This window comes from Leiobunum rupestre, chromosome 5 (genome assembly GCF_980474605.1).
Source record: "Leiobunum rupestre chromosome 5, qqLeiRupe1.1.hap1, whole genome shotgun sequence".
NCBI classification, from domain to species: domain Eukaryota; kingdom Metazoa; phylum Arthropoda; class Arachnida; order Opiliones; family Sclerosomatidae; genus Leiobunum; species Leiobunum rupestre.
This window is the reverse complement of record NC_143388.1, coordinates 25,187,275-25,200,895: the sequence shown is the minus strand read 5'-3', so window position 1 is coordinate 25,200,895 and position 13,621 is coordinate 25,187,275. Positions and strand designations below refer to the sequence as shown.

Sequence of the window (13,621 nt, the reverse complement as noted above, 5' to 3'; positions counted from 1 at the left end):
TGCCACAGACTGTGACTGGTTCGACTTTTCCAAAGTCCAAACTATATCTAGATGTCGCTTTTCAATCTACTTATGGAACTTCGGTCGTTGACAATCTTCCCTTTTATTTGATTCAATAAGATATTGTACATAATTTATCTTCTTGTCTTGTAACATTGACAATCCTGTACGCGGGGACCGTCTTATCGGGATTATCTGAAACGTCTCGATAACTCAAACGTGCAGACCTGATTTAGGCCTCGGTTTTGCATGACAGAGCTATTGTACTAGAAACATTTCGAAACGACTTTCTTTTGGCCAAACGAGAATTTTGTTGTTTTCGCCGGACCCGCGAAGGCTGTTCAAATAGTTAGCTAGACGAATTTGCGTTCTCAAAATGCACGTAAGTTGATGGTTTATATTTCTAAATTCTGTGTTTTGCACTTAAAATATTACTACCGTAATACCCTCGGTTAATCAACATGAATTTATAAACTGCTTTTGCTAATTTCTTGGCTTGAAATGAAACCTAAATTGGCTTATTTGATGATCGCCCGAAGAGGATATTATTCCAAATTGAAATTTAATCGTCGTAGAACGTCTACAAAACCGGTTTGGCTTTCATTTCTCACAATGAGAACTTTCTAGTGCCAAATGATCCCAAATCGTATTATTTTATTTGCTTAGAGATTTTTTAAACCTTTATTTCAGTTTAAAGTTGGTTCTAACTAAAATTCACACCTAGACTTTGTCGTATAAATTGTTTAAATTTGGTTGTTGGGTTTCTACAATTGCTACTCCCGATTATCTGGATATATACAAATATATTTTTTTATGAATTTAATTTTAGCGCTTAACGTTGGGAGATAAGTTCTATAATTTGATTTAAATTCTTCGTTATCTTTCATGTTTTAATTAGAGATGATTTAAAATCTTATGAGATTATTGGCCTTGGATTGCTTTTTTTGAAATTTTTTCCTTAAGAGATAAGGATAAAATTCCAAAAAGTAAAATCAGGTAATACATGTTCACGGCATTCAGTTTTACTAATTGAAGAGTTTAAAAAATTAATAAATAAATAAATTTACCATCGAATCATATTTAGTTTAATTTGAACCTTCAATTTCGTTCGTAATTAAACCCCCACTTAAATGATTTATTTCTAAAATTAACATCAAGCTTAGTTTTCAATAGCGCATTTAAGAATGTATTTTTATTTACGTGCTTAATTTGATAATCAATCTAGCACGATATGATATCGGTATCGGTTACCGATATCGCGATTTGTCCGATTAATCGGTTCGCGTCTAAATTACCGATTTTACCCGATACCGATAGTTTCCGATTTTTCCCGACATTTTAAAACCGATATTCTCAAAAAACAAGGCAGATGGCGCGAATTCATTTTAAAATGTCGGTATCGGTAAAAATCGGTTAGATATTTGTAATAATCGTTTAGATATCGGTATCGTTAATAATCGGTTAGATATCGGTATCGATAAATATCGGTTAGATATCGGTATCGATATTAATCGGTTAGATATCGGTATCGATATTAATCGGTTAGATATCGGTATCGATAGTAATCGGTTAGATATCGGTATCGATAGTAATCGGTTAGATATCGGTATCGATAATAATCGGTTAGATATCGGTATCGATAATAACCGGTTAGATATCGGTATCGATAATAATCGGTTAGATATCGGTATCGTTAATAATCGGTTAGAAATCGGTATCGTTAATAATCGGTTAGATATCGGTATCGTTAATAATCGGTTAGATATCGGTATCGTTAATAATCGGTTAGATATCGGTATCGTTAATAATCGGTTAGATATCGGTATCGGTAATAATTGTTTAGATATCGGTATCGATAATAATCGGTTAGATATCGGTATCGATAATAATTGGTTAGATATCGGTATCGATAATAATCGGTTAGATATCGGTATCGATAATAATCGGTTAGATATCGGTATCAGTAAATTGTCAAAATCGGTATCAGTTAAATTACCATATTGACCAACACTATTGATAATAACAATAAATTGATTTATATATGAATAATAAAAACAAAAATTGATTACACTTCATTTAATTGCTGCCTGTATTAATGAGTACCGGGTACAAAGTTTTTAATTAATTTAAAAAAAGTGGTTAATCGATTACGAAGTGTGAACATAATTTTCTACTTATTTTTCGTCTATAATTGGATTTTGTTTAGGGGAAAGGACCAAGGGTATTAGCCTAGCTAATTATTATTATTATTATTATTATTACCCTACTGGTAGAGCATGAGCACTTCTAACTGTAGGAATAAGTACAATTTTCAATCACTTTTTAGAACTTTGTACGTACTATTTATGACTCCCACAAGCGCCAGATACTCGACTTTAAGACATAGTTACTTAATAAGCTAACAGTTTATAAAGAAACTACTAAATTTTATTTTCTGGAAATGCAGTCGAGGCATAATAAAACTAAATTTCAAAACAGTTCGATTCCGAAAGTCAGTGCCTGAAATTTTCGTTCCTCATATCTTGTGAATATTCACTTCCTGTCCTGTAAGTCATAAACTTAAGTAAAGACGACGAAATAGACTAGATTATGATTATGACGTAGAGGAAGTGAGTCTTCACCCACTGACTTTCAGAATCGATTTATTTCTTGACTTATAACTTAAAAGGGTATTACGGTATGTTAAACTTTTGTCTTCAACAAGCGTTTAAATTCCTTTAGATATTCGCCGTACCTTTACTATTAACGCGATGGTTGTTCTACGTTTTCGGAGCTTTGCTCGCTTTACTGGCGATCTTCACCTTTAGACAAGCAGTCATCACTTATTTGATGTACAAACGCTACGAGAAGTTCAACATTCCCGGGCCAAAGCCATCCATCCTAGTAGGCAACATGTTAGAATTGACCAAGGACGGAGCTTTGCCTCACGAGACCATCGGAAGATGGCTCCGACAATACGGTAACGTCTTCATCTACTTCGTGGGTAAGATGCCCATGATGGTGATCAAGGACGCGTCCGTCATTAAACAAATCATGATACGTCATTTCCAAACTTTCCCTCAACGGATGGACTTCTCCATCAATTTGAAACCACTGAGCGATTCGGTTCTGGTAGTCAAAGGACAACGCTGGAAAGAACACAGAGGTGTCTTGACGCCAGCCTTCAGCGCCAGCAAAATGAAGCTGATGTTTAACGTCATAAGTCAAAAGACGGACAAGTTCGTACGTGTCCTTGGTGAGAAATGTCAACGGGATGGCGAGGTGGAAATGTTGGAATACTGCAGCACTTTGACACTGGACGTGATAGCTCATTGCGCTCTAGCGTTGGACGTCGACTGCTTAGGAAACCCGCGGGACGAATTCTTTGTAGCCGTCAAGGAGTACATGCGTTACGCCAGCAACCCGGCCACCAGAAGCACCTTCATCGTTCCCTTTCTAATACCGCTGGTGGCTTTCATCAACAACCATCTGACCGCTGGGAAAATGACCACGATGATCGTACAGAATCTACGAGCGGTCATTAACGCCAGGAGGATGGACTCTGGTCAAAGAAGGATTGATTTGCTGCAGAATATGCTGGACGCCGAAGTGGACTCGAAAGAAATCGGGAAAATGAGTGACGATGACATTGTGGGCAATTCGCAACTCTTTCTGCTCGCGGGCTACGATACAACTGGAAATGGACTGTGCTTCACCACCTTCTTATTGGCTTCACATCCGGATGTCCAGGAAAAATTGTATCAGGAAATAATTGCCAATATCGACCATTCAAATCCGACGTACGACGATTTGCAGAAACTGGGATATTTGGATCAAGTCATCAGTGAATCTTTAAGGTCGGTTATTTTTCATTGTTCTTATCGTTCTTTAATGGTACTGCAATAAGTTATAATTTCCTCTTGACTCGATCACTGGGGAAAATGGTGTGACTAAATTTAGAGGGCTTTTAAAAAAACACAATTTACTTAGGTAAGCCCATGGTACAATCTCAGTGGCGTAGCTAGCATGGGTGACACTTGGGGTGGATACCATTGTGTGCTAGTTAGTAGTTTCTAGTTTGTGCAAGTTTTTATTTTTTTCACGGTCGGGTGTCACCCCCTAATTACGCCCAAACGGGTGGCAGCCGGGGTGGACCATCCCCTGCGTCCCCCTAGCTACGCCACTGTACAATCTGGTATTAATATTACTATTTTTGGTGTTAGGTCTCTAATTACGAATGTACTTGGAGCTAAATGGCTTTATGTCCCCGAAACGTATGGTCGTAAATACAAATATTTTTTTTAATTTTTTTTCAATGGTGTGCGCCCCCCCCCCCGAAAAAAATCCTGGCTACTCCACTGGCTTTAATCCGAAAACAGGCGGGAAGAAACACATAGTGGAAGTTCGTAAATGGGCAATGGTCGATTTAAAAGGGCTACCATGCATTTATCGTGCTAAATTATTCGTTTCAGATTCAAAATGTAAGGTAGCCCCGCTTTCGAACTGAAACAGATTAGTAGTTTAGATATTTTTCATAATTATGTTTCGTAACATATTTAAAACTTTTGTTCGATAAACAGCCAGGTTTGTTTAACTCTTAATATGACACGCTTGTTAATTTTTCCAGATTTTGAACTCCGTAAACGCATTTACGTTTAGGGTCAAGCAGGGCCGTCTTTACCTAATTGGAGGCCCCTGGCCAAAGCTTTGGGCGATCCCCCGTAACTCCACCCAAGTTTCTAACCTCCAGTGCGAAGTCAATCGTCGCTCAAATCTACAACTATCGGTTCAAATAGTTTCGCTTGTCCTACTAAAGGTTACTAAAGAAGAAACTTATTCTGCATTTAAAAATACCAAAAACCAAAAGTCTTTATTCGTTTTAGATTTACCCTGTCTATAGACGCGACTAAATACGAAGTTTAGGACTTTCGAGCAATATTTCACTATTTGAAAAATGGGGCTATCCAGAATCTTGGGGCCCTAGTGCAGTGCCCTTTTTGCCCAATGGGAAAGACGCCACTGGGGTCGAGTAAAATTCGTGTCGGACTCAAATGGAAATGAGACTTTTCAGTTACAATGTCAACATTAAGCGTAACCAAAAGTCAATAATGACCATATTCTAGGGGAAGTTGGAAAACTTAATTAAATCGAATAAAAACTGAGTTCCACCGTGGATAAGGCTATTCAATTGTGGCAGACGAGAAATGATTTTTTACACATCTGAATATTGCACGGTGACGTATTCGTAACGTACGCTTTTGTTGTTTGGAAGGTTGCGGGTTCAAATCAGGACTAGGATGAAAATTGATCAGTTTCGTTAATATAATCAGATTGAAATGTTACCGTTGCTCAACAATTTCGGCGAAACTAGTGTTCAAGTTTAAATTAAAGCAAATAATAATTTCAAATTTAAAGTCTGCATAGAAGAAACACTTTACTTCAGCTACTGAAGACAATAAATTATCTTTAGCTGGTTCTAAGAATTCGGTCTAGGGTAAAAACAGTAATATTTTGACGTCATTTATTTTCCTCCTGTGGTGGCGAATAGTTAGAGTTGAGGTAAAAATGTTGTCCCAAAACGGCTCCCTGTAGAAACATTCTGGACAAGCGCGTGACTTTTATCAAAATTATTCTCGCTTTGGGGAATGAGTAGAAAGTGTAGAGTAAATATCTCCACCAGAACAAGCGAAAAGTTAATTCAGAACGAGGGAGTAGTATACGCCTTCTGTTACATTGATGGCTAGAAATAAGAGTGGAAAAGCGTGTTAGATCTGAAATTAAAAATCTTGAAATTACAAATACGTAATTGTAATTAATTATGTTAATACAAAAATTAATCTTTTACCTAAAATTTTCCTTTTTTTGGAACAATTTTCATTACAATTTCATTATCAAAAATAAAAGTTTAGGACGCTAGCAGACCGAACTAAACCTCGCAGTTATGACTGGATTTAGAATCATACCGAAGTGAAATCATATTCGTTCGAACTATAATTTGGTATAGGAATTTGAATATCAAATTAGACAGTATAGAATTTATTAGATAGATTCCTTGCCCTCTAATAAAATAACGGCTTTTAACGAAATAATTTGAATAATGCACGTTCTAATAATTTATTAGAAAATATTTACAACAATATAGATCATCACATGGTACAAAAACTAGCGCGAAGTTACCATACATTTAAAACAGTATTTACAAGAACCGAGATGGAATTTTAAAAATAAATATAGTGAAGAGTTATTGTGGAGCGAGGAACCCGGTTCACATGCCAAAACCGGATGGAGACGGCACAATTACTTGCGGAACCGATTTACCAGTTTCCAACAGCTCCAATGGAACTGCAGGAAATTGCTGGACTACCGGGAACTCAACAGGGGCTGAAATGAGGAACATCAATTCACTGTTCAAATATTTCAAGATTTTTATACATACCACCTGCAGGTCCATACTGTTCCACTGTGTTGTGGAGACCGTTGGTCAGTGATACATCTCCTTCCGCTCGAGGAACGCTAGTCAGAGCTTTGGCGACTCCGACCACTGCATTCTGGACTGCTTTCGTTGTTTTCCCGGCTAAGACTGCTCCAGTTTTTAAGGCGGCAGTAACTCCAGCTGCCTTAGTCCCAATTACTCCTGTGGCGGACTTTCCAACTGCGACTTGACCAGCTACAGCTGCCTTCGCAGCTCCCAATTTGGCGCTCCCGGCCTTGGCTCCGGCTGCTAAGACAGCTTTTCCAGCTGCTAATTTGGCAGCTCCGATCCCAGAGACTATTTTAGAACCTCCCAACTTGACTCCGACTAGCTTGGCACCACCGAGACCACCGACAAGTACTTTTCCACCGACGATTTTACCAGCACCGATGACAGTCGCTTTCTTGGCCAATCCTAATCCAGCAACCTTAGTTCCGACGATGACTTTACCTCCAGCCAGAGCCGCTCCTCCGAGACCGACGGCGGCTTTCTTGGCCATTCCGACTCCAGCGGCTACTTTAGTTCCAACGACAGCTACTTTTCCGGCAACCAGGGCCTTTCCTCCAGCAACAGCGATTCCGGCTTTACCAACAGCTATTTTACCAATGACTCCGGCTCCGGCTTTTGCTATTGAAATTTTACCAGCAACCACTGTTCCAGCTACAAGGGTTTTTCCTCCTACGACAGCGATACCACCGACCGTCTTAGCCAGACCAAGACCAGCAGCCCCAACTGCTGCTTTCGTACCAATGACAGCTTTGCCTCCAGCGATAGCCAGTCCAGCTTTACCAAGTGCAACCGTTCCAACGACTCCGGCCCCGGCTTTTGCTACGGAAACTGTACCACCAACCAAGGCTGTACCTCCGACGACAGCAACACCACCGACCTTCTTAGCCAGACCCAGACCAGCAGCCCCAACTACAGCTTTACCACTAACCAACGCTTTTCCTCCAGCAACAGCCAGTCCAGCTTTACCAAGAGCAACCTTTCCAACGACTGCAGCTCCAGCTTTGGCTACAGCAACTGTACCTCCAACGGCAGCCTTGCCTCCAGCAACAGCTAGTCCAGCTTTACCAAGAGCAACCTTTCCAACGACTGCAGCTCCAGCTTTGGCTACAGCAACTGTACCTCCAACGGCAGCCTTGCCTCCAGCAACAGCTAGTCCTGCTTTTCCAACTGCTAGTTTTCCCACGACTCCAACCTTAGCTTTTCCCACAGCTACTTTCCCAGCTACGACTTTGCCTCCGAGGAGCACGGGAACCACGACAGCCTTCTTGGCTAACAGTCCAGTCCCGATGGCCAGAGCTCCGGCACCTTTGGCGACCGCGAGACCGCCTCCAATCAGACCTTTCTTGGCGATGGCACCCCCGACAATTCCTTTCGTCAGCAGCAAAGAAGACACTTGGAATTCTTGAATCAAGAGACCGAAGCACAGGAATACCATGATACTTTTCATGTTAGCGTCCATTACTGCAAATTAACCAAAAGTATTATTGAGCAGTAATTACCTTAACTAATAATTCAACGCAACTAAAGGATCCGATAATTACCAAAACACTGCAGCTTCTAAAGGTTATCGGGGAAATGCTGTCAGAATCTTCGGGAGCAAACAGATGACTTTGTTCTGATTTAAGCCGTAGAAATAACAGCTATACAAAGTGTTCCTGGTCTTTTATACCGTTTAAAAAGCGTTTGCCCAATGAGCTCAGTCAATTCTCCCCCCTTTGGCCTCACTGCCAAGAACAATGCGTAAAGAAATAATTCTTATCTAAAAACGAAGGCCTACTTCAGGTTTTTTTTATAAACATTTAGTCGTCAAAAACTCATATATTATAATAAAAGTCGAAACGTCCCTCAAAAATTGGCACCTGTTTGACCTATTATAATAAATAAATAATATAATTAATATGGTTTTTGGTTATTTAATTGGTGCCAATCTAGAGTAGGTGTAGAACATGCTTTGTCGAAATACATTAATGTTCAATTTTAACGTTTCGTTTTTTCTGAACTGCTAAAAATAACATAAGAATGTTTAAGCGTAACTGTATCCGTGGTTCTGCGGTAGAACGCTCAAATGTCGTTCAAGAGGGTTCGGGTTCGAATGCCGGCCGATTAAAAAATTACACTACACTCAATGACAAAAAGAGGGCGCTTTTGGAAAAACCTTTTCCCTGATTCTAAGAAACTGCGTACGCAGTGATTACCCTTTGCCTCGAAAATGCGAACGCGTTTGCAGTCCTGACAGACAGACCCACCCACAGACAGACAGACAGACACGGTGGTTGTATAACCCCTCCTTGGGTACAAAGTCCCCTCGGAGAGGTAATAAAGAAAGTTAATCTGGAATTCTGTACCCTATAGTGGGAGCGCATGGTGATAAATTGTTTTGAATTCTCATAAAGCTCTCACAATTGATACACGCGTACCCTGAAATATTCTTTAAAATAGTGAAAAATATTTTTAAAAAATTTTGGTTCGGTTTTTATAAGCAATTTAAACCATAGGCGCTTAAATAAACCCCTCTCTGTCTGTCTTGCCCTCCTGTTGAAAAATGCTGCCAGATCTATGGACAGAAAATTTTCAGCTTTGGCAGTATAAAGAAAAACCATAGACAAACCAATTATTTGTCCAGTCGCAGCAGCACAAACTCTATAATCGGCTATTAATTATTTTTTATTTAAAGGACTATTGGTACCGAGATCATTTTAGTATTTGGAATTTTACGATCCCAAATACGGTATTGTAAGATACACTGCACCTCGCCAACTCGTAGAAATAAAAGAACTACGGGGACCGGGAAACATTTCAAATAAATTGCGGTACATAAAATAGCTCAAACACTTGTTCCAAATAGGCTACGCTTTCAATTAAAAAACCATTAAAAGACATAACATCAGAATGTGTGGCAATTTTGGAGCGACTCGTTATTTTAATGTACGTCCAATTTAACGTCCTTGAACGATGCTTGCCAATATCTGTCCGCGCACAGAGAACGTTGGAAAATATTCCAACTACTCGAAGCACCTTACTCAAAAGGGCTATTTTACAAGGTAACATAATAGTGGGGCAGTGTCATATTTCGAGACCATAGGGTAATAAAAGCTATTTGGTCAACTACTTTTATTTGGAATCTAGCTAGTACATGTCGATCCGACACTTGCTTAAGTGTCTTCACGTCATTAAATTTGACTGGAACGATAGTTAATTACCTCTTTGGTGTCAATGTATTACGTTCGTAGAATCTTGGATAAATTAATAAAGTACCAGTACAGAATCTAGAATCCTTTATAACACCACCGATTGAAGCGCCACTGTGTCCGAAATTAGAAAGATTTCTACCCAAATAGTAAACACGTGGCTAATATAACCGAACGACATTAGGCCTATTATCTTAAGCACGTGCTTTGTATTTGGGTGGAAAAGTTTCACGATTCTCTCGGTAGAGGCGCTGGAAGACCATGCATCTTTAAAAATGGGTTTTGGCTTATGATTCGGATCCATTAGTATATTGATCTTCGATAGATCACACGTACTCTTAGTCTAATTAATGAGTTATTCATGAGAAGGCCAAGGTCTGGTGATAACCAATTTAAAGTTAGATTTACAAGTAATCTACGTAGGGATCCGTTGCCGATATTAATAAAGTCATCTATCAAAACAGTAGTGTATATGATAAAATCATTGTAAAAGACGGTTCAGTGCACTGTCATACCATTTTATTCTAATTTCTCATAAAAAGAAGTTTGCAAGAACATATCAGAATGTTTCTTTTAATTTAACTTGATATATATTATCTATCAGAAATCGAATATCGTTGATTTTATTTGTTTACACTCTAAACCCCGTGTCTGAGAAATGGTCTAGGTTCCAAAATCTGGCGTAGGTGGCGCGGCCAATCACTCTTTAGGTCTTTTAAAAACCTTCTTTGGTCTTACGCGCTTTGGTGGCGAAAATTTCATAGACCTCTAATCCCAAAGACGAGCAATGTTTTCGAATGGTGGCGCGCCAATAAAGAACGATTCCCAATTCTTGCCAGCCTTGCTAGGATCTATCTATCGACGCCTGCATCCAGTGTTAATAGTGAAAGGCTGTTTAGTACAACCGGAAACCTACTTACAAAATTAAGAAATAGACCAAAGCCAAGCCTTGTTGAGGAACTTGTCAGGTTATGACAATAAAATATTATCATAGTATTTTATTATTTTTAAATGTTTTTCCTACAAATGTTTTTCGAATACCGGTATCGGCCAATATCGACTTCGCTTAAGCCGATATTGGCCGATACCGATATTAGAAAAATAGGCCGATATATATTTATATATATAACCTATAAGATTGAGACCACTATTTTCGTCTTTCAGATATTATCCACCAGTAGTGATGTTTATAACTCGTCATACCACGGAAGACATCACGGTGGACGACGTCTTCATCCCGAAAGGCACTAACGTCCTGGCACCAACGTACCAACTGCACCACGACCCCGAATACTGGCAAGATCCGGAGAAGTTCGACCCTGAGAGGTTCTCGGCCGAAAACAAGTCGAAAATAGTTCAAGGAGCCTATCTGCCTTTCGGGATCGGTCCCAGGAACTGCGTCGGCATGAGGTTCGCCCAGCTCGAGATGAAGTTGGCCCTGGTCAAGTTGCTGGCCAAGTACAAACTGATCCTATCCAGCAGAACCGAGGTGCCTTTGCAATTGGACTGTCCCACCGTTATTATCAACGCCAAAAATGGCGTCTATTTGAATTTGGAGGAGAGATAATCTTCAATGGTTTTCATTTCAATAAAACTTTTCTAAAAGGCGAAACTATAAAGTAAATTTGGTCTTAAGCCATTGTTAAAATGGCCAACTTCGATTCGGTAACTCGTGTTCGTAGTTGGCCGTGCGATGGTAATGAAAATAAATTATTCCTTCCAGATACTGCAGACAGCTAATTAACTTCCACCTTTCTATTACAAGATTTTTAAATAATAATAATAATAATAATTAGATAATTTAGATGAATCGATCAAAATTTAAACCGCCATTAGCAAACAAATGAATAATAATTCGTATTTCTTAGGATAGATGACGCTGCAGTTCTCCACAAAGTCACGTGACTACCATCTTTTCAGCCCCCTGCACTTTAAAGTTTCACCTATTACATAAAATAGCTTATTTAAAATAGACTTTTTTATCATTTCATTGTGCGGTCGTATGTAACAAGCAATTTCAATAAAAACGTTCTCCATCGTTGAAATATTTCTTGGTCCGGAGCTTCCACCGTTTGAGCTGTCCTGTAAAGCATAAAGTACAATACTACAGCAAGTGGCTACTTTTCGCTTATTTGAAACTAAAGTGTACACTTTTTACACTAAAGGCAACTATTCCTTAATTCCGGTGGTGAGAATTACAGTACACTGCGAGCAATTGGCCAATGGCAGCAGAGATTTAGACTACACTTTCTACTCCTCCTCAAAAGCAAGAGTAAAGGCAGTCATCTGCTCAAATGGCGACAGAATCATTTGAAAAATTCGACTCTAAGTACGACCTACCAAATTTCACAATGTTTTAGTGTTGTTAATTTTCCGGAAAAATAAAATGCGGAAAAATTTCCAGAAAATTTTCCGCAAATCGGAAAAATTAAAAAAATTAAACATAAATTACTTATTAAGGGTTTTTAATGTGTTTAACTTTTTATCGATATAAAATGTCCAATAACAGTAAACATACTACAAAACATTAATAGTGTTACATTGTTAATCAGTTTTAACTAGTCTAGAGGTTTAGTTTTACTTTTAGATTCGAAAAAATGAGGCGAAAATGCCGCTTTATTTAAATTTGCAAAACAATATATTAGCAGCGACTTATCATAGAATGAAATCTTTTTTTTAATTTTATTCGGAAAAATACGGAAATTTTTCCGGAATAAAGGTCTTGGTCATTTTCAACACTAGAATGTTTAAAACCCTATTTAAGAAATTCAAAGATTTTGTGGTCCTTTAAAAGTCGATTGTGTCTGTTAATAGCTTAATTTTGAGTAAAAAGTGTACACTTTTAGTGAAAAGTATTGAGTATCAACTCATTGTCAACCCGACATGTACACTGGTTTATTTTTTTAATTGTGTGCCCGCATAACCAAAGTCCAGGCTATGCTACTGTTTTGTTTTGTAGTTTTATGGAAATCTACATCTATGCTACCCCAACCCAAGGACTACACTAGCTACTCTATATCCAAATCCCAGAACAAGCGAAAAGTTTCTACATCGCATAAAGCTAGTGGCTGCTCCAAAGAAAACTTTTCCATATTGCACCAAAGTGACCCCATAAAGTATCACCCTCTATCGTAGTCGCAGAAATATTTAAATTCTAGCACAGAAGAGAAACTTCGGCGATTTCTTAAATTAATCAAAGTATCCTAGATTCCAAAAATTTAACTGCCTCGCGCTTTGTCAATAGCGTTTACCCACTTTCTGCCTTACAGCAACCGATGAAATAACAACCTTTTTGACACCATCTTCCTTCACTATCTCAACGTCAGCTAAAGACGTACCAGAGCTCCTAAAGACCATCCGGTACCAAAGATTGTTAAAACTATGAACATTTTCTGACCTTTAATGGGCAATTTAAAAGGATGCGTTTGGGTACGTTGCTAACCATGAAGATTGGCTAACCAACATTGAACCAGCCATGGTTGCTGGGGTTCATGAGGACGTGGAGGAATTCGTCACTGGAACTTCTTAAAAAGAGGTAAGGTTCGGCTGTGCTGTAAATGATACGGGATTAAGCTTACGGTTAGCAAGCGTATTTCACTACTTTTCATTTGCGGTATTTAGTCTTTGACCTTAGTAGACTAATCACTTTTATTACTTTTATAGACTGACGCGTAAGTATAGAATATACTTTTTTAAATTGTTTATTCCAAGACTCAATTGCCTTATGTAAGCCTATGCCTTAAAGAACGGAAACTGTTACGGATCGCATGGGTTTGACCTATACTGGATCCGTAAGCCCGAATTTCCGACATTTTTTACATTAATTTAATCCCGCGGATCTAGAGAAAAATCTACGCATCGGAGACAAAATATGACACCACCACTGGTTTCCTGACGTCGCAGACATGTGCCTTTTATATGTTTCAAATTAATTAGGTTTAGTAAAATGAGGGAAATCATGGATATTGTAATT

At 38.7% G+C, this 13,621-nt stretch overlaps 2 protein-coding genes across 2 annotated transcripts; one reads left to right on the top strand and one right to left on the bottom strand.

The window, feature by feature from the left end:
* The first annotated feature begins 240 nt into the window (after window positions 1-240).
* On the top strand, window positions 241-11,947 carry LOC149943941 (cytochrome P450 3A41-like). The gene is made up of 4 exons (XM_090175905.1): window positions 241-382; window positions 2,722-3,836; window positions 10,813-11,744; window positions 11,814-11,947. The coding sequence occupies exons 1-3, from the start codon at window positions 377-379 to the stop codon at window positions 11,213-11,215; spliced, it is 1,524 nt and encodes a 507-aa protein (XP_090032031.1). The 5' UTR covers window positions 241-376; the 3' UTR covers window positions 11,216-11,744; window positions 11,814-11,947.
* On the bottom strand, window positions 6,080-7,922 carry LOC149943942 (uncharacterized). The gene is made up of 2 exons (XM_090175578.1): window positions 6,416-7,922; window positions 6,080-6,360 (listed from the first exon to the last, which is right to left on the bottom strand). The coding sequence occupies exons 1-2, from the start codon at window positions 7,917-7,919 to the stop codon at window positions 6,245-6,247; spliced, it is 1,620 nt and encodes a 539-aa protein (XP_090031704.1). The 5' UTR covers window positions 7,920-7,922; the 3' UTR covers window positions 6,080-6,244.
* Window positions 11,948-13,621: the final 1,674 nt, after the last annotated feature.